The sequence below is a fragment of the Micropterus salmoides genome, unplaced genomic scaffold (assembly GCF_014851395.1).
Source record: "Micropterus salmoides isolate LMB-PRFRI ecotype aquatic unplaced genomic scaffold, ASM1485139v1 Ms_hic_scaffold_18, whole genome shotgun sequence".
Lineage (NCBI taxonomy): Eukaryota > Metazoa > Chordata > Actinopteri > Centrarchiformes > Centrarchidae > Micropterus > Micropterus salmoides.
The window spans coordinates 17345738-17365705 of record NW_024040928.1 but is presented as its reverse complement, the minus strand read 5'-3'; the positions used below and the strand labels follow the sequence as shown (position 1 = coordinate 17365705).

Sequence of the window (19968 nt, the reverse complement as noted above, 5' to 3'; positions counted from 1 at the left end):
TGCGTGTGTCCGGTCAGAGGCGCAACACAGTGAAAAACAAACAGGTTGTTCTGAACAGAGAGGTGGTTTCTTTGGTTTTACATGCCAGCAAATAATGGCAGTTTTATTAATGTTTGCACATGGCTGCAATAAAATTTGTACTCGTTTCCTAATTAAAAACATGTTGACTACTATCATACTGATGTGTACACTAATCACCAAATTAGGTGAGCACCAGTTCAAGTGTTTTCCCACTTAAACTTTATTATATAATGTATATTGTAGACATCAGGAAAAGCTGTAATCATATAGTGGATGCTTGTCAGCCCATTAGTTTGTGTATGGCCAAAGGTGACACTAATGTCACCAAAAACATTAAACTATTGTATAGGTAGAGCAGTGGTTCACAACCTTTTTGGGCTTGTGACCCCTAAAAATGAAGCAGTTATGGCCTTATTGTGTGCAGTTACTTCTAGGATTGTTTTATTTTAGGGATTTTTAGAGGCCTGAAGAAATAAGAGTATTAAGTTTCTATCCCAAATATGATTACATGTAACAAAAATATAGTTTTTTCTTTCCCTTCCCTTCAATGATCTGATGACCCCTCAGATTTATCTTGGGAGCCTGTGGAGGGTCCCAAACCCAAGGTTGGGAACCACTACTCTTGATTACCAAGTAGAGATTGGAGATGGAGGGCATTGATGGGGTGGGATGGATCCAGCATGTATAACATCAAAATGTTGTACAAGCGGGGTATCAATAAGAATCTGATTTTGCCTGTGAAGTATCAGTGCTTTTCTCTATAGAAAGTATATTGACCACAATCAAGACAGAGTTTACATGAATGCTGTGTGAGCGCTATGGCATGTCAAAGTGAAGACAGTGAACCCCAAATTGTTATAGCCTCTGCATCAGTGTGTGAATGTGGTGTAAAGAGCTTCGAGTGGTCACAAAGACTAGAAAAGCACTATATAGACCATTTACCATGAATAGTTTGGGAAATTTAGGGAAATCTTCCTTATCTGCTTTCTTGCCGAGACTTAGATGAGATACGACTGTCTGCTCAGTAAATTTCAAGCTACCGCCAGCAACCAGTTAGCTTAGCTTAGCATAAAGTCTGGAAACCTCTAGCCTGGCTCAGTCCAAATGGTATCAAAACACAACTAGAAATATATTGCCAAATCCAGATGTTAAATGAGGGTAAATACAGTGATTTGTTTTGACAATATTCAAACTTTATTGGTTTTACATTGTGAAACTAAAGGCAGCACTAGAAACCAAGGCACAAAATAAAAAAGGTTTGAGAGAAAAGAAAAAGGGCACATAAGCACAAAACATTTCAGGAGGCATAGTGGCACCTGCAAGTTTCTACATATGGCTGTGCGTGAATAGTTGTGTCTTTCAAAGTGGGGTGGGAGCAAAACAAAAAACCCCAAAAACAAATCGTACCTACAAGATTGATGGCCTCTAACACAAAACGTAACACATATGGCACTACAGTGTGTGCACATAGCAATATCGCCATGTGGCGAAGGAGGGAATCAAAAAGCTTTTTTACTCGTTGGTTTGGAACACTGCGATGCTGAAAACTGACAGGAGAGCCCTCCATGACAAAGCAAATTTTGATTTTGAATTTAAAATCCTACTGGACAGAAAACAGATCATTCAATGCAATAATTGAAAATTACAACCAAAGTGGAAGTCATCATATGACTTTGCATTGTGGAGGAAATGTCACAACACCACCACCAGAGGTCTGGGACTGTGGTTACAACATCACTGGTAAGTTATTTTTTATAACAATGTGCTGGTGAGAAGATGTCCAGGCTACACCCAGGGTTCATGTAGTTGAAAACTATGTCATTCCCTAGCTGGTTATACTCATTTCAGCAGCATTTAAAACACCAATAATTATTTTGCATGATTGGTCAAAATGTAGACACTAAATGCTACAGAAATTCCAAGAATAAGCACAAGATACTCCTAACAAATAAACAAACCTTTCAAACAAAAGCAGCCTGGTATTTGCCTGGACAAGCTTTTCACTAGCAAATGTTCTGTGGGATTGATCAAGATGATAAGGCTAAGCGTGACAGAACTGACATTTACGTAGAATACAACACAGAAAACCACTTCACAGGGGTCTGAAAGTGCTGAGTCCCATTGGTATTTAATAGGTGTGGCATACCAACTCCAACTTTATATGGATATTAACTGAATAAGGCACTTTTCTTTAAGAGGTGCATGGACTGAGAAACTTGTAGTTTAAGCTGCAGTGAGGCATCACAATGGACATCTATTTGTATCCATAGACACCAGAGGTGTTTTGACGCACCACAATGTCAACATGTGATGCTGTGTAAGGAATGCAGCTACCATGTTAAAAAGCACTGAGCACTCTGCCTGGATTCAGTGGTTACACAGCAAACCAACACAACAGCTGTGAATAAAATATCAAATATTTCTCTTAATTTTGGGCGAAGGCTCTCCACATGCAGAGAATGTACAAATGGGTGCAGCTAAGGCAAAACTCTGTAGCCTACTCGCCATAGTTGGGTCTTTGGGCTGTAGCCTAATGCCACCAGGTGACTAGGTTAAAAGGCGTGTTAATGGTGAGCAGCAGAAAACATGTAATCCTAAATTATGAAAGCCAAAAGAAAGAAAACATCTTCAATCATGATTTTTTTTACTGTTCGTGGTCATACAAAACAAGGTGGTTATTCATTCATTAACTAGATTATGTTCAAGATTGAGTATTTATACAAGCGTCTGATTTTTTTTTGTGTCGGCTGAACCATGAAAACACTTACAAAGACAAAGTTACAAAACAAAGCTTGTCAGTGCAATGCTCAATTTCCATGCCAAAACTGAGGCCTTTGGCTTAATGCACACTGTTTCAAGGCAATCTTTCAACTAGCATATGGGCTAATCACAAATAATCAAGTGGTTTTTAAGTGTCTTAATCCTTAACAGCATATGCAATGGCAGGAAAAATCACAACTCCAAGCATCCAGCATGCAATAATGAAAAAAGGCATTTAACAAAACATTACTGACGTCGACAAGCCACTACAAGCAAAATGTACTGATAAACGCTCCTTCATTTAGCCTCTCCTCAAGTCGAAACCTAGAATATAAACAAAAACAGGACATGGCTATGTACAGGGAGGGACAAAATGGGAAAGAGAAAAAAATAAAAATCACACCGTTAGCAGCAAGCCAATTAGAGAACTTGCCATGAGCTCTAGCACGACCACTTAGATGTTGCAGTTCTGCACTTCATTCACAATCCTCTCATTTACAGGTAAAGTCAATAATCAGAGGTGCATTTCACCAAACCAACACTCCAACAGTCCAACATTTTTGTCACTCTCCAATACTCAAGTTTTTTAATTAAGCCCAACATTGTCCTTAAAAAAGTACACTTCCAGATGTATAGCACCTAACAGTTCAAAATTTCCTGCCAGTTCATTGTTCATGTTTTGAAATTAGACACAATTTATAACTCAATGTTCTGAAACATAAATAGTGAAGTGGGAGGATATTTGAGAACCGTTTTAGGGTGCAACAGAAGGGAGAGCACCTTTAATTATTCATTTACACAAGGTCACTGGTGAGAAGACCATAGGTTTCATGCACTGAATATAGTCCTCTGCTTATGGGAAAAACTTCAGTCTTGACTGATCAAGGCCCTCGATACTATCTACTGTATTCTAACAATAAAAAGGTTATTCAGGCCAGCTGGGATACTACAGTTCTCACCAATATCAGCACTGCGATACAGTTTCTTTCTTAGAAACATAAACTAATGATAACATTTCAGGCCTCAACCAGGAAGAAAGGACTCATCCTCTTCCATTTCTCTCTTTAAGTCATACTGGACATTAAAGGCACTTCACTGCTATCACTGTCACATCAAGAAAGTGCATGCATGCCATTTTGCTTTATATCCGCATCAACTATATTGTACATCATTAAAACAAATTAATTATTCATATTTCTGAAATATTCTACAATCTTTCATTTTGACCCACACACCCTTTGAGTACTCCACAGAAATGGGGCCACAGGGCCAGCTCAACATTAGCAACTCTGTTGGGTACGTCTGTAAAGATCAGAAAAAACCTTTGGGAGATTAAGGGATGGGAGATAAACTTGTTACATGATTTATTGCATTGAGCTGCTCCACTGGCAGTTGTTTTTTTTGACATTTTCTACAACTAGTATTAAGTGAAAGATTTCCCCAGGGAAGTAAACAGCAGAAAACACTCCTAAAATGCCAAGGGAGACACCCAAAATAATTTACCAGGGGGAATCGCTATTTTTTCACTCTGACGTTAGATGATTGGGTGTTGCTTCCATTTCCTCGTACTGTAAGTAACTCCACCTCTTTTGCATCATCTATGAACACATATAAATGATACAGCTGCACGGGGGAGAAGGAACCTGCCCACGATTCAACAGATTGAAAGCAATACTGAATCATCACATTTGTCACGTTTAAGAATAGCTGTGAACTCAAACAGTGTTTCCAAATCAAGATGAAAAAGGTATGTAAGTACTACCAGTTTGCAGCTCATGTGGTGTCTGTAATTGAGGAATCATGAGGACAGGGGCTGTAAAAAACACAAACACCTTCAATTCGCCGGAAAATGGTATTTCGCTGAATGACTAACAGCATGATGGGAGGTGGGAGTAGCTACCAGATGATGTAATCCATATGCTCAAGGCTTAAATGCCGTATCACTGGAGATCTGTTAATTTGTACAAATTAGTGAGACGTGAATTATCATACATACAGGCCTGAGTTAGTGCCTTAATACATATTACAACAGCAGCGCTAATGCAGGCTTAAACCACAGGTGGCACAAACATCAAAGATCTAGAAAACCTGCTTGAAAACACTGTTTGAGTCCGTTGTGATGAGTGCGTGCTGAGTGGGGGAGTCTTCTCTGGAAGGTTCTAGTTGGTGGGGATATCGATTGATGTGGATCTAAAAGTGCGGTTGCTTCAGAGGGTGTGGTAGTTGCGGTCCTTGGACTTGCAGAATTTGTAGAGGAAGAAGATCACAGCCTGCAGGCCCAGGACCAGCACTATTCCACCAATGAAGCTAGCAGCGTCAAAGGTGTTCTTGTGAGGTTCAGGAGTAGGGGTAACTGATGTGGTTCCAGTTGTAATAAAAGACAGAGCAAAGGAAAATGGTTATTCTTGTTATTATTCTTGTTTACAGTACATTACAGGAGAGATTAAGAAATGTTCTCGCTTGTTCACAACGTCAGACTTTGCCACTTACTTGATGGAGTCGTAGAGGAGGTGGAGTTACCACTAGGAGTCGGGGCAACAGTGGGAATAGTGGTTCCGTTGCCTGTTGTAGGGTCACAGTAAGAATATATCCATTAACCTTTACATTGCTTGACTTTAAGCCTTTTGATATTTTATGGTTGATTTGCAGACACCTGTGGTTACTCATGGTACCAGTAAGCGCGGTTTAATACTGAAGCAAACACATCTTGAGCAGCTATTTTGTTAGAAATACAAATATTTATTGGTTTATTGTGCAGCCAAACAGCAGAGCACAGTAATGTTTGTTTCAGTTGGAGGTGTGCAGCCTGTTGCTTGTAACTCTTTATCTAACAGACATGATCCACTGTTGAAAAGTGCTGTATTTTTTTGGGGGGGGGGGGGTTGTAGATGCATTTGTGGTTAGCGCAAACCGCAGTGACAAATGCATTGCGTTTCCTGTGACTGCTTTAACATAAAAGCCATCCTGGATTTCTTTTAATGTGAAGCAGCAGCCGTAGGGAATGTTGGATTTTGCATCAACAGTAATGCTATACAGCATGATAAGATGTAAAGACAGTAAACAGTGAGGCTGTTATCACGGAAATGAAATTGAAACCATTACCACAGTGTGCATGTAAAGATAATTTGAATGGCGGACTCCACTATTGAGAATGAAAACTATACAGAGATGTAAAACAGAAGAAAATACATTGAATGAGCGAATATAAATGCAGACCATACAAAGAGAGATCTCATACATCATATCAGAGATCTCAATACTATTACCAGGACCTCTTCCACCTTTATATGCTTGACAACACAACACACAGCCGGGAGTAGCAGAGGTTTTTTGGGGACTGGTTACCTGTGGTGCTGCTGTTAGCAGTGGTGGTGACAACAGGGGTAGGGGAGGCTGTAGCAGGAGAGGGACTAGTCGAAGGAGCAGAGGCAGTTGAATTCGGGGCTGGAGAAGGTTGAAAAGCTGGACAGGGAACCAACACCAAGACAGGGTAAAAGGGGGAACACAAGAGACGCCACCCAAACAAAAGGTTACACAACACTCCCTCATCATTTCTCTTAGTTGTTCTACACATAGCCAAGTCTTTTGGAACCAAAACAAAGACGACAGATATAGACAGACCCAAAATGCTGACCATTAACTTACACCTTAGTCAAAGAATAGCTAGGCCCAAACAGAATCTGCAGAGAATATATACTCCTAACGTGGAGAAATATGTTTCCTAGTATACAAATTTGAGATCTGCTGATTCGCTTCGGGTTTAAAAGAATATGTTAATATGAAATGTTAGTTAGAACCACTATGCTGTTAGACTCACCTGAGCAGCTGGCATTGCTGCAGGTCTCGTTTTCTGCCTGAAGAGTCATGTTGCGACAGCCAAGAGCTACCGAAAAAGACAAAAGCATCATGAATAAAAATGCCCAATTCATGCTGTATTTAAATTAAGTTTGCCCAAGCAGTCAAACTAGATTTCAGTGTGTTATGTTAGCAAGAGCAAAGACACACCATTTTATTCATTTAGGGTCAATCCTGAGTTGTTTTGAGCTGATGGCTCAGCCATACTTAGTTATCTCACTGAAGTCTCATAACATCTTCATTGCGCAGCTCACCAAGAAGAAACCAAATAATCACAAACATCACTGTGTGTGTCCAAAACATGTTGGCCTACAGTCATGTTGAAAGCTGCATCTAATGATCTGCCTCGCACTTGTTCTGTGCATACAAATAGTTAAACAACATGATATATAGTGGGGCAAATCTCTTTTCTTATCTCCTCACAGGAAGGCCAGAGCGGTTTCTCACACAGGCCCACATCCTGCAGCTGGGAGGATGGTCCTTCCATCCTGCTGTCCCCATTGTAACAGTTGATTATTTGAAATTAGGCATGTCTGAAACCTGTTTAGTGTGTATTTGTTTTTCATTTTTACGTCAGCGTTGTAGCAACATAAGATCATGACTTGATGCATCATTAATTTATAGTTCACTGATAACAGAAACTAAATATATTTAAGTAAAAGTAGCAAAAAAAACAAGTAAAAGTCCTGCATTCAAAATATTACTGTAAAGGTACAGAGAAGCATCATCAACTAAAAGAACTAAACACAACAAAAGTAAAAGTATTTGTTAGGCAAAAGAAGAGCACCTGTCAGAGTCATATTAATAATGTATAAACATTTTAATGTTGTACCTGGTCGAGTTTGAGCTAATTTTAACAACTTTATCCACTGTTAGGTAGTTTAAAATCGGTCATAATATATATTTCATAAACTAACAAAATATTATTAGCAACTAGTAACTTAAAATAATAAATAAATGTAAAATATAGTGGAATAGAAGTACAGCGTACAGAGTAAGTAAGTAGACTTTTTTTATTTGTATTTTGTACGTTCAGTCTGCTGTTTGATCATCTCGGTGTATTCTCTTTTATTGTAAAATTGGATTACTAATTAACCATGGCAGAAAGGGACTTTGCCCCGTCATGAAGTCTTTCCTGTCCCAAATACTTTACAAGAAATCAAGATACAGATGTAGCATAGCACTGATCCAGTTGTTTATTCATTTAAGAAGAAAACAAAAATTTCAAAAAATGTACTAATTCACAGACATACAAAGAAGAAACTCTGTAAGTTAAAAAACCTCAGATGTATATACGTTTTGTTTCTTCAGTGGTATAACTCAGCCTGTGTCACAATGAGGAAACTCTGAGTCATGATTGACAAGCGCCTTGTGACTGTTGATTCTTTTCACACCCAGTTATACGACATTCACTTAACTGCTGTTAATAAAGCTAAACAGCCAAAAGCTTTAGCACGGACATCCACACATGTGAAATCTGATACTGCCCAGATATGTACAGGAAATAATTTTAAAATTGAGAGACATTTGTTTCAATATTCCTTAATGTAAATTTGGGCATTCTGTGTGAAGTTCAATAAATATATTATGTATTAGAGCTGAAAGGAAAATAAAACTGGCAACTCTTGATAACTTATTCATTGAATCAGTAAAAATCCCCCCAAATTGCTGGTTCCTGCTTCTCAAATGTGAAGAGCTCATGCTTTTCTTTGCCATGTTGACAGTCAATTGAATGTCTTTGAGTTTGAGAGGTTTTCAGATAAAAAAGCAGTTTGAAAGAGTAGCCTTGGGCTGCGAGAAATAATAATTGCAATTTTTCACTGCTTTCAGACATGTTATAAACTAAAAACCATAACGTAAAAACCTTACTTATTCTTTGACATACTAGCAGCTCAACAATGCTTTAATTCAGGACTGGACATGAATACTGTAATGAGAATGCACGGACAGTATACAAATAACCAGCATGGCAACTTTCACTTTCTGGAATGCTGTTTTACAGGTGTTGAAATTTAATGTCTCAAAAAAAAACAAAGGAAGTGGAAAATATATTTCCAATAAAGCTTCATTAATGGTTAAATAAAGTGACAGGGAAGGCCATTAAACTTCTCATTTTAAAAAAATCCTCATGCCATACAGCAATATCATAAAAAGAACTGCTCAGTGTCGTGCACCTGGTGCAGTAAAATACCTTGCTACACCTTCCTTGCTCGTTATACTATAATCCACAGCAACCAAACCTAATGAGTCCCACCAGATGGCTGCCCATAAATTACAGACACACCAACTTTAACAGTAAGGCTGCAGCCATTGTTGAAAGCATCTTTTGGCTTTCTCCAACTAGGGTAAAAAATGACTTGCACAACTCTGCGTTACATTTTCCACAGCTCACAGGGCTATATTTTGCGGTCCTTGTATCAGGTTATGCATCTTTATGCACTGGCCTTTGATACAAGCAACTACCAAATGGCTGTCGTGTCATAATTATTAGTTTGTGGAGCCCACGGTGTTAGGTTTCTGTAGAGGCTGTTGGTTCAATGAAGCTGAGGTTTTGTGGTATTTGGTAGCTATTCTGTCAGGTATCTGTCGAGGCCACGGAGCCCTGACTTGCCCCCACTGTTTCTCTACACCGATGTAGCTTCTCCCTGTTTGATGTGTTTTCACCTTTTCCAAACTGTTGCTATATGAAATGATTTAGTTCTGTTATGACTGACCAGCAGCGAAAACAAGCACAAAAAATAAAGTTGCCTCATATATTTTACTAACTTTTTAAAGCTGGAAACTTAATGACTCGCTCTCTTTCTAATGGTGATTTAGTTACATCAAGAGATCAAGTCATTCTGAAAGTGTTGGCTGCATTATTTTTCACACTCTTGCTGCGATTTAACGCTGCGATCCATGCATGTCAAGTCATGTAGGAGGAGGGGTTTTCACTCTCCAGTAGGTCAAAGGGCTGTTATCTCACAAGCAGCTGTGAAAGGTAGGGCTAGCTCTCAACCTTTTTTCTAGATGGTGACATCACCCCCACAACGAGGTACATCCACAGCTTGCTCAAGTCAGAGGTGTGATTGAAATTCTCAAGGGTCAGTCTTACCACAGAAAACAGCTTATTGGTTAAGAGCAAGCTTTGTCACAGACGACAGCCTGTACTTAGAGGCGCTACAGAGCTTGCATGTACACGTGTAGTTTTTTTTGACAGTTAAACACTGGGCTGCCGGGAAATCTGCCTCTGACGCCAAAGGCTTGTTTACACAAAATCCCTAAACCGAAAGATAAATCTGGTAATGACAATGTGGTAGGCGTTAGCTTGCTGCAGCAGTGTGGTTATGCTCCAGCAAAGCCATCTCAGCCGGCCAGAGCTGACCTTTCCGGTTTTTGCTGAGTTCATATCAAATAGGTGATCCATTCTTGAGTTTATGAATGGCTTTAGCTCTGGTCTTATTTGGTGTGTATTTGTGTGGTGAGCAGTCAGTATTGTTCATAAATAATTCACTACAACACACTATATAGATTAAAACTCTGGGAAATGACAACAAACTCAGTCAGAGAACAGATCTTGATACATTTGTTTTTTTTGTATGTCTGTGGGTTGTGAGTTATTATTTCCTCATGTGCATTTGGTGTAACTGTAAACCTGTGCAGGTGTCATCCTTAACTAATTGTCACCTCACCTGTTTTGTTCAACCACAAAACATCATTATGCCTATATAGCCTCGCCTGGGGAGAGTCAAAGCTTCATTGGTGAAGTTGTCAAACCGGTCAGCTCTCATGAGAGGTAAAATACCTGCTTTGTCCTACTAAAGAAGACCACTGTATGAGAGCTTACTGTTTTTGTATATGCTAGAACAACAAGTGCAGTTAAGACACACTAGTAACAGTATTTTGAGCCTAATGACAACGGAAATTTAAGATGAGATCAGTATATGATTATCCTGAACTGCACCCGAGGTGTAAATTATAAGAACACCACGGCACATGAAAAGTATCTTTTCTCCTATCTGCACACTATTTCCTCGCACTCGTGCGGTTATCCTCTCCTTCCCTCTGTTTCCCAGCGCGAGGATATTGCAGGCTTCCTGCCATACATCTCCTCGCTTCCTCTCCTGTACTTCTTCACAATCACTGGAGACCTGTGTGCCTCTGACTACACACACTGAACTCAGGCCAACAGTGGAGTAAAGCCCTCTAGGCCGATATGGTCAAGAATCACAGTTCTCATGAGGATTTCTTATTTCCACTTACAAGGTTCAGATTTAGGCCAGAGGGCTACTGTAGCCTTAGTCAGCAAACACCTAGCCAGATGTGTGCTTTAAAGACAATAATCACAAGGGATTGTCACACAATCTTATTCATATCTGCTAAATGAGTGACAAACCTAGGATTTTACGACACAAGACTGACTGATAAAACCTGAAATGAAAACAACCAGCTCCTCTTCTGACCTACTAAAAGCACAAACCATAGGGGGGAGCACGCAGTGGATGGAAAGCCGTTGGTTGACTCAGGAAGCAATCGGTCATGCAGTTTTGTCATTTTTACTGAATGATGCATATTTCTAATCAAAACCAGCAGACTTTCCAAATTAGGTTGAAAAATACCGCTGCAGCATATTTCTCCACGTCACCCTCTGTAGTGCAGAAGTCAGAGAGCTTTCTTCTATCTAGAGCTCTCAATGTTTAGAAAGATATTCCCATTAACATAATGAAATTACAGAATGACGACACAGAGATGTAAGGCAAAGGGCATCAAAACCACAATCAGAACTAAAGTGTGACTCAATCTTTTTAGAGAATACATCAAGCCTCATGTGCACAATCAATGCTCTACAATGAATTTATTGTGGCAATAAATAGTACTAAGTCTATGAAATCAGCCGCATACTTTCGCCCAACCTACACCCTCACTCTATGGAGCCATGTGCCAGTAATTTACCCCCAAACCAGCCTGTCCAGATCCACAGCGGTTGGTTATTGTTGCCAGACAATTATGATACAGCTCTGGTTTTGGAGAAATTGAGACAACACAATCTAAAAGTCTCCACTGGCATACATTCTCTCCACACCAGGAATCATGTGTCCAATCAGCTCAGCTGTCTGGACAATTTAGGGCACACAAAGCCCAACCTGTGCCTCTCGCTCCACAACCTGCCACACATTTAAGACAGATACTCACATGTTGTGCAGTTAACCCACTGGCAGTCAGGAGTGGTTACACATGAATCACATGCCAAAGTGGAACATCCATCTGCAAAGAAGTCAGAAATCAGACATAGTTTGGGTAGTTTTTAATATAACGGTAACTTCCTACATGTGATGTGAAATTGAAACCGTAGCTCTCCAGATGTTGCTCTGTGCATAATGAATAATGCTCTAACAATGTTAAATTATTTTAGCACAAACAAACACGGCAGGGCATTACAATGTGATGAATCTTAAATTGTGACACAACAAAGAGGCAAAATGTCAGGCTGTTACACAACAAGCTCATCTGGTCCCTTGTACCTGATCAACTGGATGTGACAGAAAGCCAGTCTTGTTTCTGCCCCGTGTCCTCCCTCTCATAAGTTAGATTATGAGAGAAATGTGGCACTTAATTTAAATGTAATTTCAGGTCACATAGCTTGCTAACAGGCTAAAGCGCTAGCTGGTCCTGACAACTTGAGTCTCACTGGACAGCGTGGAAATAAAAACTGGCCAAGTTGCCTAAAGGGATATTTTATACATCTATCTTTTCGTAAACCAACACATGTGTGACAACTGACAAACTAAGAGGCGAGACATCTGATGGGCCTCGCAGATGACCAAAAATGGAGGCAAACACAGAGAAAATTAGCTAACTGGGGATGTCTTAACCGAGCTAAGGAGGTACACGGAAGGAAGCGGCTAGCCGCTAGCTCAGCGATGAGTGGTCGCAAACTTACCTGAGTCTGGTGCGGCTGATGCACCTATCAGAGCTACAGCCACAGTGAAAAACACCACCCTAAAGTACATGACTGCGGCCAACTTAAGCTCTTGTCTGCACGACGGGGAGCACGTATCTGATGAGAAACGTCGATAAAGGGACTTCGGAGATTTGACGGCTTCTTCTTCTTCTTGCTCTGGTCTTGCGTCTCTGCTGCTGCTGCTGCTCGGTTAGGTAGCTTGCCACTTCCTATTTGACAGGTCATGTGGCACTTACTGGGAGGGGTGAGAAAAACCAAGTGTACGCGAGCTGCTAACACGGCAAAGGTAAAAGAGAGAGAAAGAGGGTGTCTTCATATAGTCATTAATCAAAAACTGTGGGGTTTCACTTCGTCTCTGCTGAGGCACCTGAGACGCGCTCAGAAATACCTGCTAAAAAGTACAGCTGTGACGCACAACACTGAATATTAATACGCTAAAAATAACCTTTCACATCTATGGCCTGCTTCACTCGCTAGAGGACCCCGGGGCACAAATGCACTATAGTCCCCCCACACACACACACACACACTCCCAGAGATGATCAGAATTATGATTTAAGGGTTCATAGCGTAATATTTGTGAGGATCTATTGAGTCTATGTTTTTATTATTATAAAGCAGCCAAAAACAGACAGCTCTGCAGAGCGCATTTCGTCCATGGTTTCGTCACTACGTTGTTCTTCTTCTTGTATAATTTTGGCAGTGTTGAAGCTTGCCACTACTTTGAATGCATACGAAGAAAAGGACAGATGGAGGACCATGGGTATTATTTAGCACTAGCTGAGCGTGAACCATCGTCGTCAAACAAGTGAAAACATGATGAAGCCAGAGAAAGTAGGGATAGATGCGGACAGAAAATGGCAGAAATCAAGGATAACTAAGGTAATTTCATGTACAATCATGTACACTTTCATGGAGGGGGGGAGGGGGGGGGGGGGGTAGTGAGCAGCACTCACCACTACATGTCACTAACACTTACACACTTTAAGGTAGGCCTAAGTGCATGACATTATCACGTGAAATCATGTCAGGAGCGTCCTATGTTAGCCAGCTTCAAGACAAAGCGACTTTACAAAGCAACTAGGGGTTAAATGTCTTGCTCAAGGAGACATTGGTGATGTCATAGTGGGAATCGAACTGAGGTCTCCCAAAACGAAGGTGCATGTCTTATCCATGGCACCATTGCCAACAGTTTTTTATATAAGCCATATTAAGTCAAATAAAAGGTCAATTCCACAATGACACATTAGGGCCAAAACATTTATGGAGCAAGGGAAGGGGGGTAATATTCAGAGAAAAACTCAAAAATTTCTGAGATTAAAGTCATAAATTTACAAGAAAAGAAACTAGAATATTATTTGAGATTAAAGTCACAAATTTACAAGAAAAGAACTAGAATATTCTCTGAGTTTATAAAGTCATACATTTACAAGAAATAAATCTGGAATTCTCTGAGATTACATATATACAAAAACAAATCCTATTTTTCAGATGTGCTAGTATTACTACAGGCTCTGTACTCGATTAAAGCAGGGTATGCAGATGTTAATGACAACAGCGTCACACCTAAACTACTTTCACTAACCAGTATTATTAGATACTTCCTTATGTTCAAAGACCAAAAGCATAAAAATTGGGGAAGAACTGTCTGCACTGATTCTTGTATTGAATTATGAGTGACTGAAAGAAACTTGTAAAACACAATTTTTTTCTCATAAATTTACCACTTTTATCTCAGAAATCTAATTTATTCTGACATTTAAAAAAATCTACAATGGCCTTAATACACTTCATTCTGATTAACACGCTGATAATTAACTGTGACTTCAAAAACCGATACAGGTGCAGACAGGGTCCATCAGAAGGCCACAATTTTATGTACATTATTTTGGCAGTAATCATAGGTCACAATCACATTTTGATGAAGGTCTTTGTGTTGCAAAACAATATACAAACAGTACATTGTGTCCTAATTCTTTTAGATTAGATTAAACTTTACTGTTATTTATAAAGAGTATAGGGTTTCTTGTAAACAAACACTACGCATTGTTTGTAAATTCTTGTTGACTTAATAATAAACTGCCATTTCAGAGTTGGATCATTTCGCATATTAATACAGCCTAACGTGCGCGACCGCGCTGCACGTAATGTTGTTCAAGTCAGCTGCTAGCCAAATCACTAATGGAAGAAGGAGGGAGAGAGGAATTCTTTCCAGAGCTGTACTGTGGTACAGTGAGTTCTGCCATTTGGCCTAGCTGTGCGACTCTCAGACATGCAAAGAACATTGTCTACCGCGAACAATTTTGAATTGAAGCATCTGCTAAAGCAGTACAGCAATGTGAAACTTAGCCTGTAGAAAGAAACTCCGGCTGCTCCTGCCAGTGATGCATCCACTCGGCAGGAGAGAGTGGCGTTAATCAACCTAAAACGTACAAGCACTGAATAGGCCTACTTCTCTTATAAATGCATGTGCAAAACAGTAACGTTAGTTGTGAAGTCGAGACACTTGCTTGATTGTTTTTTTTTTTTATCTCAGACAGTGGCGTTAAAAAACGCAATGCTTCGTAAAAATCATACTCATTGATGCTGTTGTGAATATGCGATTAGCTAAAATGTCGGGAGGGACCTGTTTTGTTTTTTTCATCGTTTTAAATAGCCTATATCCATAGCTTATATCCATAGCCTATATGATACAGCATGCTCTGGTCTGAGAGGCTGCAGTATTTTCAGTTCGGCTGGTTGTTGACTCCTCAGGTTAATTATTGTTCCATTAAAGTGGATTCATCTCTAAAATGCGCTGTTGAACAGGTCTTCCTGTCACTTTTAAGGATGGGGTGCGGTGGTTGAAAGTAATTGTAACTTAACGAGTAACGTGACTATTTACTTTTAATACCCAGTAATAAGTAAAGTAATATTGTTACTTTTTACAAGAGTAATAAGTAAAATGGCACTTCACCAACTAACGTTACCATTTCTGCATACATACGGGCAACTTCAAACAAATGGCAGCGGTGGGATTCGAACCCACGCCCCCGAAGAGACTGGAGCCTTAATCCAGCGCCTTAGACCGCTCGGCCACGCTACCACATAAATGACCCACCAGCATCTTTCTTCCAGTGTATGACAGGAAAGTGTTTTTCCACCTGAACAGTATAAGTTACCTGGCTAAAAGTACAATTACAGTTGGACAGCTAAAACTGTATTTAGCCATAAACTTTGAACCACTTTCTTTATCTCTGCGTCACTCTTGTCAAATCTTATGATGGAGATGACATACATTACACATGTTGAAGACAAATACTGTCAGTTCCTCCCACTTAATTTTAAGTGTTGTGTTTGTATTTCATCACCTGCACAGGTATATACTCTGAGCTGCTGCATGTACGCTCAACATAAAATGGCATTAGTGAATATTATGAATATTGTTGGTTCTACCTGTAAGTAGTTTGTGAATAAACAATAACTTTCCCTTCTCTCTCTCATACACAGATTCATCAATGTGGAACCTTTAAGAATGCTAGTTGACACAAAGACAAAACATATTTTATCTGAGTCATACACAGTATAAACACACAATCGCAAATAAATTCAAAGGTTTTTTGCTGATGTGTGTATGCAAATGTAAGTAATATCTAACACTTATCTTTCATTTAACTACATGAAAAACAAAAACAAAGTTATTTAATAAGACATCAATAATTAATGTGTAGGTGTTAAAACTTAAACACTCCACAGTCTGTAACTTTACATTCATACTTGGGTCTTTCATTGCAAGTCGGAGCCTCTTCTAATCTCCTGAGGACGTCAACACCCTCAACCACTTGACTAGAATAGAAAATAAAGACATTAGGCTTGAGCAAAACTGTGTAAGAGTTCTGAGATTATGCAGAATTAGGAAATTAAATAGGTGTCAAATCAAATTAGTGATACAAACCCAAAGGCAACATAGGTCCTGTCCATCCAGGGTGTTGGCTGCAGGGTGATGTAGAACTGGGATCCATTGGTGTGGGGACCCTTATTGGCCATTCCAAGAGTGCCCCGTTTAGTGTGTGACACGGCAAAGCTCTCATCTAAAATAAAAGGAGAAAGGACACATGTTACTGACATTATAAGTAAATCCACATTTTCTTCTCATAATAAAACTGTAGATGCCTTGGACTGTTTATACATTTTATACCTTGAAACGTTGCTCCATAGATTGATTCTCCACCATTGCCTTTTCTTTCTGGCGAAATATCTGCTAAATTCAAAAATATGGTTACCATGTGACTAGGCCACAATGATACTGCAAAAAACACAGTTCAAGATGTCTTTTCATTGACTTCCTCAATCTAACAATATGTTGTTGAGGACTTAAGGTGCCGTAACAACGTAAACAAAAAATAAAGAGTAATGTGGATAAGAAGTTAGGGGTGTTCACTGCTTATTTCATATTACTCAAAACAGAAGAGGCAGATAATAAAAAGTATGTCACTCAACTGTAATGCAGCCTTTAAGAGCAGAAAAAGATAATAATTAAATACATTATAACCATGACCAGAATCCCAGATGTATGTAGTTTCCTACTAAGTACATTTAATCAAGTACTGCACTTAAGTACAAATTTGAGGTACTTGTATTTGAGTCACTTTTTACTTTTTATACTCCACTACATTTCAGAAGGAAGTATTGCACATTACCTTCACCACATTAATTTAACAGCTTTAGCTACTAGTTACTTTTCAAATAAAGATTGTAGCTGCAGCTGTAGCTGACATGATTAGCTGATTAATCAAGTAGCTGATGAGCTGAAATTATTGGAAACTATTTTGATAACTATTTTATAAGTCACATGTATGTACCCCATATTGAGATGCACTGTATAATTAACTGCACTGATGCTAAAGGTGGGTCGGAGATTATGCATTTCTATTTACAGGACTAGTGTAGACCACACCTCCACCTTGTACCCAGCCGTTGGGCACCACACGATGAAACACGGAGCCCTTGTAACAAAGTGGGAGGCCGCTCTGAGACAGGCCTCGCTCTCCCGTGCACAGGGCCTCGAAGTTCTTTGATGTCTTCGGACAAACATCTGAGAACAGCTGATGAGAGAAGGACATGCTGCTTTCAACCATACTGTATCTATCACTGTTCTGTCAAATTTCACCATGAAGGATTCTTACAAAAGTCAGAGGGTTGAGATGACACAGGTGGTGTGTGCAAGCAATGTGAAAATACATGAATTTGTGCTTCACCTGTCAGAGTTTCCTTACCTCAAACAGTAGCCTCCCTGCTGCCTCTCCTGCTATCTGTATGTCCATGAAGACAAACTGATGCTATAACAAAAGGACAGAGATATGTGTTCTTTTCATTTTAATGTTCCAAGGTTGAACAAATATAATAAATTAGCAATTTTTACAGAGAAATATTCAGCTAGAAGAACTACTGATCACTGTAACTGTGCCTGGAGCCTGCAAAGCTTCTTATACAGTAATCTAAAAAAGGAACAAGTTGTTACAAATGTAATTGCTAATTAAATGATGTGCAAAATAAATGATAAAATGATGGACAGAAGTCAAATACTTCTTGATTCCTGTTACCTATTTTTTGTTATTTATGTGACTGTGGTGTTGACTTGCCCCAGTTTTCTGGAGGTGTTTGGTGTAGTAGTCCTCAGTGAGAGCCATATAGAAAGCCTGCGGCCGAGCGAAAGTGAAACTCCACTGATTCTTGGCCCAGCTGGCAAGATCCTTTTCATTACCAAGGAGAAGGCCGTTCAGAAAGCACATCAGGCTGCTGGAGTACTGCCACACTTCTCCACGTAGCTCCTTGAATCACATCAAAAGTGTTGTACAACAAATGTGTTGTGATTCAGCGTTTCAGAAAAGCCATAACGTCAAACTACAGCAGCATTTTGTTGTGTAGATGTGTTTGGCTGTATCACAACCCTCAGCAAGCTGCTGCAGTTCACATATTATCATCACTCATTTCATATGAGGTCATGTAAAACAATGGTAGAAAGACACTTCTACTTTACAGTATATCAGACATTTAATAAAAAATTATTTTGAAGATTAACGTTGTTTGTACAAAATATATGAAAATATATAAAACATATAATGCTCGGCAGTTTTGACAAGAACAAAGAAATATCACCCCTGTTTTAGCTTCATTAGACTGGCTTGCAGTATACTTTAGAATAGACTTTATCTGATCTCTTTGATGTTATTGATTACTTTTAAAGCTCTTCATGGCCTCTCTCACTGTTATTTCTCTGACCTTTTAGTCCCATGCGCACTAGCATGTACCTTGAGACCCTCAAGCAGAGGTCTTTTGTCTGTTCCAGAGCCTCGACTGAAAGGGGGAAAAGCATTTGCAGTCAACAGCCTGCCCAAGGAAATCAGGGCGTCTGAGTCAGTGAACTCTTTTTAATCCCTTCTTAAAACTTTTATAGCAGAGCCTTTCCTGATTTTAGTTGATTTAACTTACTTATCTATTTTTCTTTTAACTGTATTTTAATTGCTCATGTTTCTTCCTGCTTTTACTGTGTATATTGTTTGATGTGTTTTATTGTCTTTGCTCTTGTAACATGGTTTTGAAAAGTGCTCTATAAACAAAGTCAATTAAAATTAGATCCATTTCGTCCAGTTACAACATTTAAATGCTGTCTACAAAGTAATAGTATAATACTTACCAAGTAGTAATATAATTGACATGGGCCACACAACTAATGCTAATGAGTACTTTTACTTGATACTTTAAATATATTTTACTTCTCCTCTTTTACCTTTAGACTCTACACCTTTATGCTACACCCATACAGGTGTTCCCTTATTTTGCCTATTGTATTAGACCTCTAGTCAGGTCTGTGTGGGCATGTATTTGATTGACATCTGTTTTACTTCCCTAATAGTTTTGTTGAACTCAAAGTCACAAACAAATATAATCAGACAACTTACCCTTTTCTTGATGCAGAGATATGTGTGCCAGTCACAATCGAGAAACGGTTGGATTTTTGGATCCAGAAATGCCTCAGGAAACTTCTGTTTTAATCCCTGTTGTGCATAGTCAGAGACGTTTTAAAGTATAAGGACTTCGGGAATAGTCAAAGGATAAAAGTGTTGTTAATGTCCAGGTGAAAACATGTCAATTAAAGGTAATATAAAGTTCTAAAATTTGTGGAAATGAACGATTTACCTCGGCAATACTTTTGGCAACGTGGAAGTTACGGTCTTTAATTGAACCGACAATTTCTAGGTGCATTTTTGAGTCCATGGTTGACAAGAAAAATACCCCCAAAAGTGAAAGTTATCAGTCGTAAACAAGAGCCTCGTATCCATAGCAACACGCATTTGGAGGCGCTTTAATATGACGTTCACATTTAAAGTGGCAGGCTGCGATCAACTACG

The 19968-nt window shown here is 39.3% G+C and overlaps 2 protein-coding genes and 1 non-coding gene across 7 annotated transcripts; all 3 read right to left on the bottom strand.

Moving 5' to 3' along the window:
• Window positions 1-1192: 1192 nt before the first annotated feature.
• cd164 (CD164 molecule, sialomucin) lies at window positions 1193-12818 on the bottom strand. 4 transcript variants are annotated; one of them, XM_038726219.1, is made up of 6 exons: window positions 12557-12811; window positions 11809-11880; window positions 6599-6667; window positions 6127-6243; window positions 5272-5343; window positions 1193-5146 (listed from the first exon to the last, which is right to left on the bottom strand). In XM_038726219.1, the coding sequence occupies exons 1-6, from the start codon at window positions 12624-12626 to the stop codon at window positions 4989-4991; spliced, it is 558 nt and encodes a 185-aa protein (XP_038582147.1). In that variant the 5' UTR covers window positions 12627-12811; the 3' UTR covers window positions 1193-4988. The 4 variants fall into 4 exon arrangements, with proteins under 4 accessions (XP_038582147.1, XP_038582149.1, XP_038582148.1 ...); XM_038726221.1 differs by having other exon boundaries at window positions 1193-5134; window positions 12557-12806; XM_038726220.1 differs by having other exon boundaries at window positions 6599-6664; window positions 12557-12806.
• A 2762-nt stretch (window positions 12819-15580) lies between these two features.
• On the bottom strand, window positions 15581-15662 carry trnal-aag. Its single transcript has one exon. It is a non-coding gene; the product is annotated as a tRNA-Leu (tRNA).
• Window positions 15663-16103: 441 nt separating this feature from the next.
• Window positions 16104-19914, bottom strand: ppil6 (peptidylprolyl isomerase (cyclophilin)-like 6). 2 transcript variants are annotated; one of them, XM_038727313.1, is made up of 8 exons: window positions 19757-19914; window positions 19519-19614; window positions 18199-18387; window positions 17833-17895; window positions 17520-17661; window positions 16755-16814; window positions 16512-16647; window positions 16104-16402 (listed from the first exon to the last, which is right to left on the bottom strand). In XM_038727313.1, exons 1-8 carry the CDS (start codon window positions 19832-19834, stop codon window positions 16291-16293), a joined length of 876 nt encoding a protein of 291 aa, XP_038583241.1. In that variant the 5' UTR covers window positions 19835-19914; the 3' UTR covers window positions 16104-16290. The 2 variants fall into 2 exon arrangements, with proteins under 2 accessions (XP_038583241.1, XP_038583240.1); XM_038727312.1 differs by having other exon boundaries at window positions 17514-17661; window positions 19757-19911.
• Window positions 19915-19968: the final 54 nt, after the last annotated feature.

Excerpts from the sequence above, each read along its gene's own strand:
- cd164 (XM_038726219.1), bottom strand. The coding sequence starts at position 12,626 with ATGTACTTTAGGGTGGTGTTTTTCACTGTGGCTGTAGCTCTGATAGGT. Across the intron at positions 6,668-11,808 it reads GTGGGTTAACTGCACAACAT|TAGCTCTTGGCTGTCGCAAC; the intron begins GTGAGTATCTGT and ends TGTCTTTTTCGG. Across the intron at positions 6,244-6,598 it reads CAGCAATGCCAGCTGCTCAG|CTTTTCAACCTTCTCCAGCC; the intron begins GTGAGTCTAACA and ends TTCCCTGTCCAG.
- ppil6 (XM_038727312.1), bottom strand. The coding sequence starts at position 19,834 with ATGGACTCAAAAATGCACCTAGAAATTGTCGGTTCAATTAAAGACCGT. Across the intron at positions 18,388-19,518 it reads ATCTCTGCATCAAGAAAAGG|GAGCTACGTGGAGAAGTGTG; the intron begins GTAAGTTGTCTG and ends ATGTGATTCAAG. Across the intron at positions 17,662-17,832 it reads CAGGGAGGCTACTGTTTGAG|CTGTTCTCAGATGTTTGTCC; the intron begins GTAAGGAAACTC and ends TTCTCTCATCAG.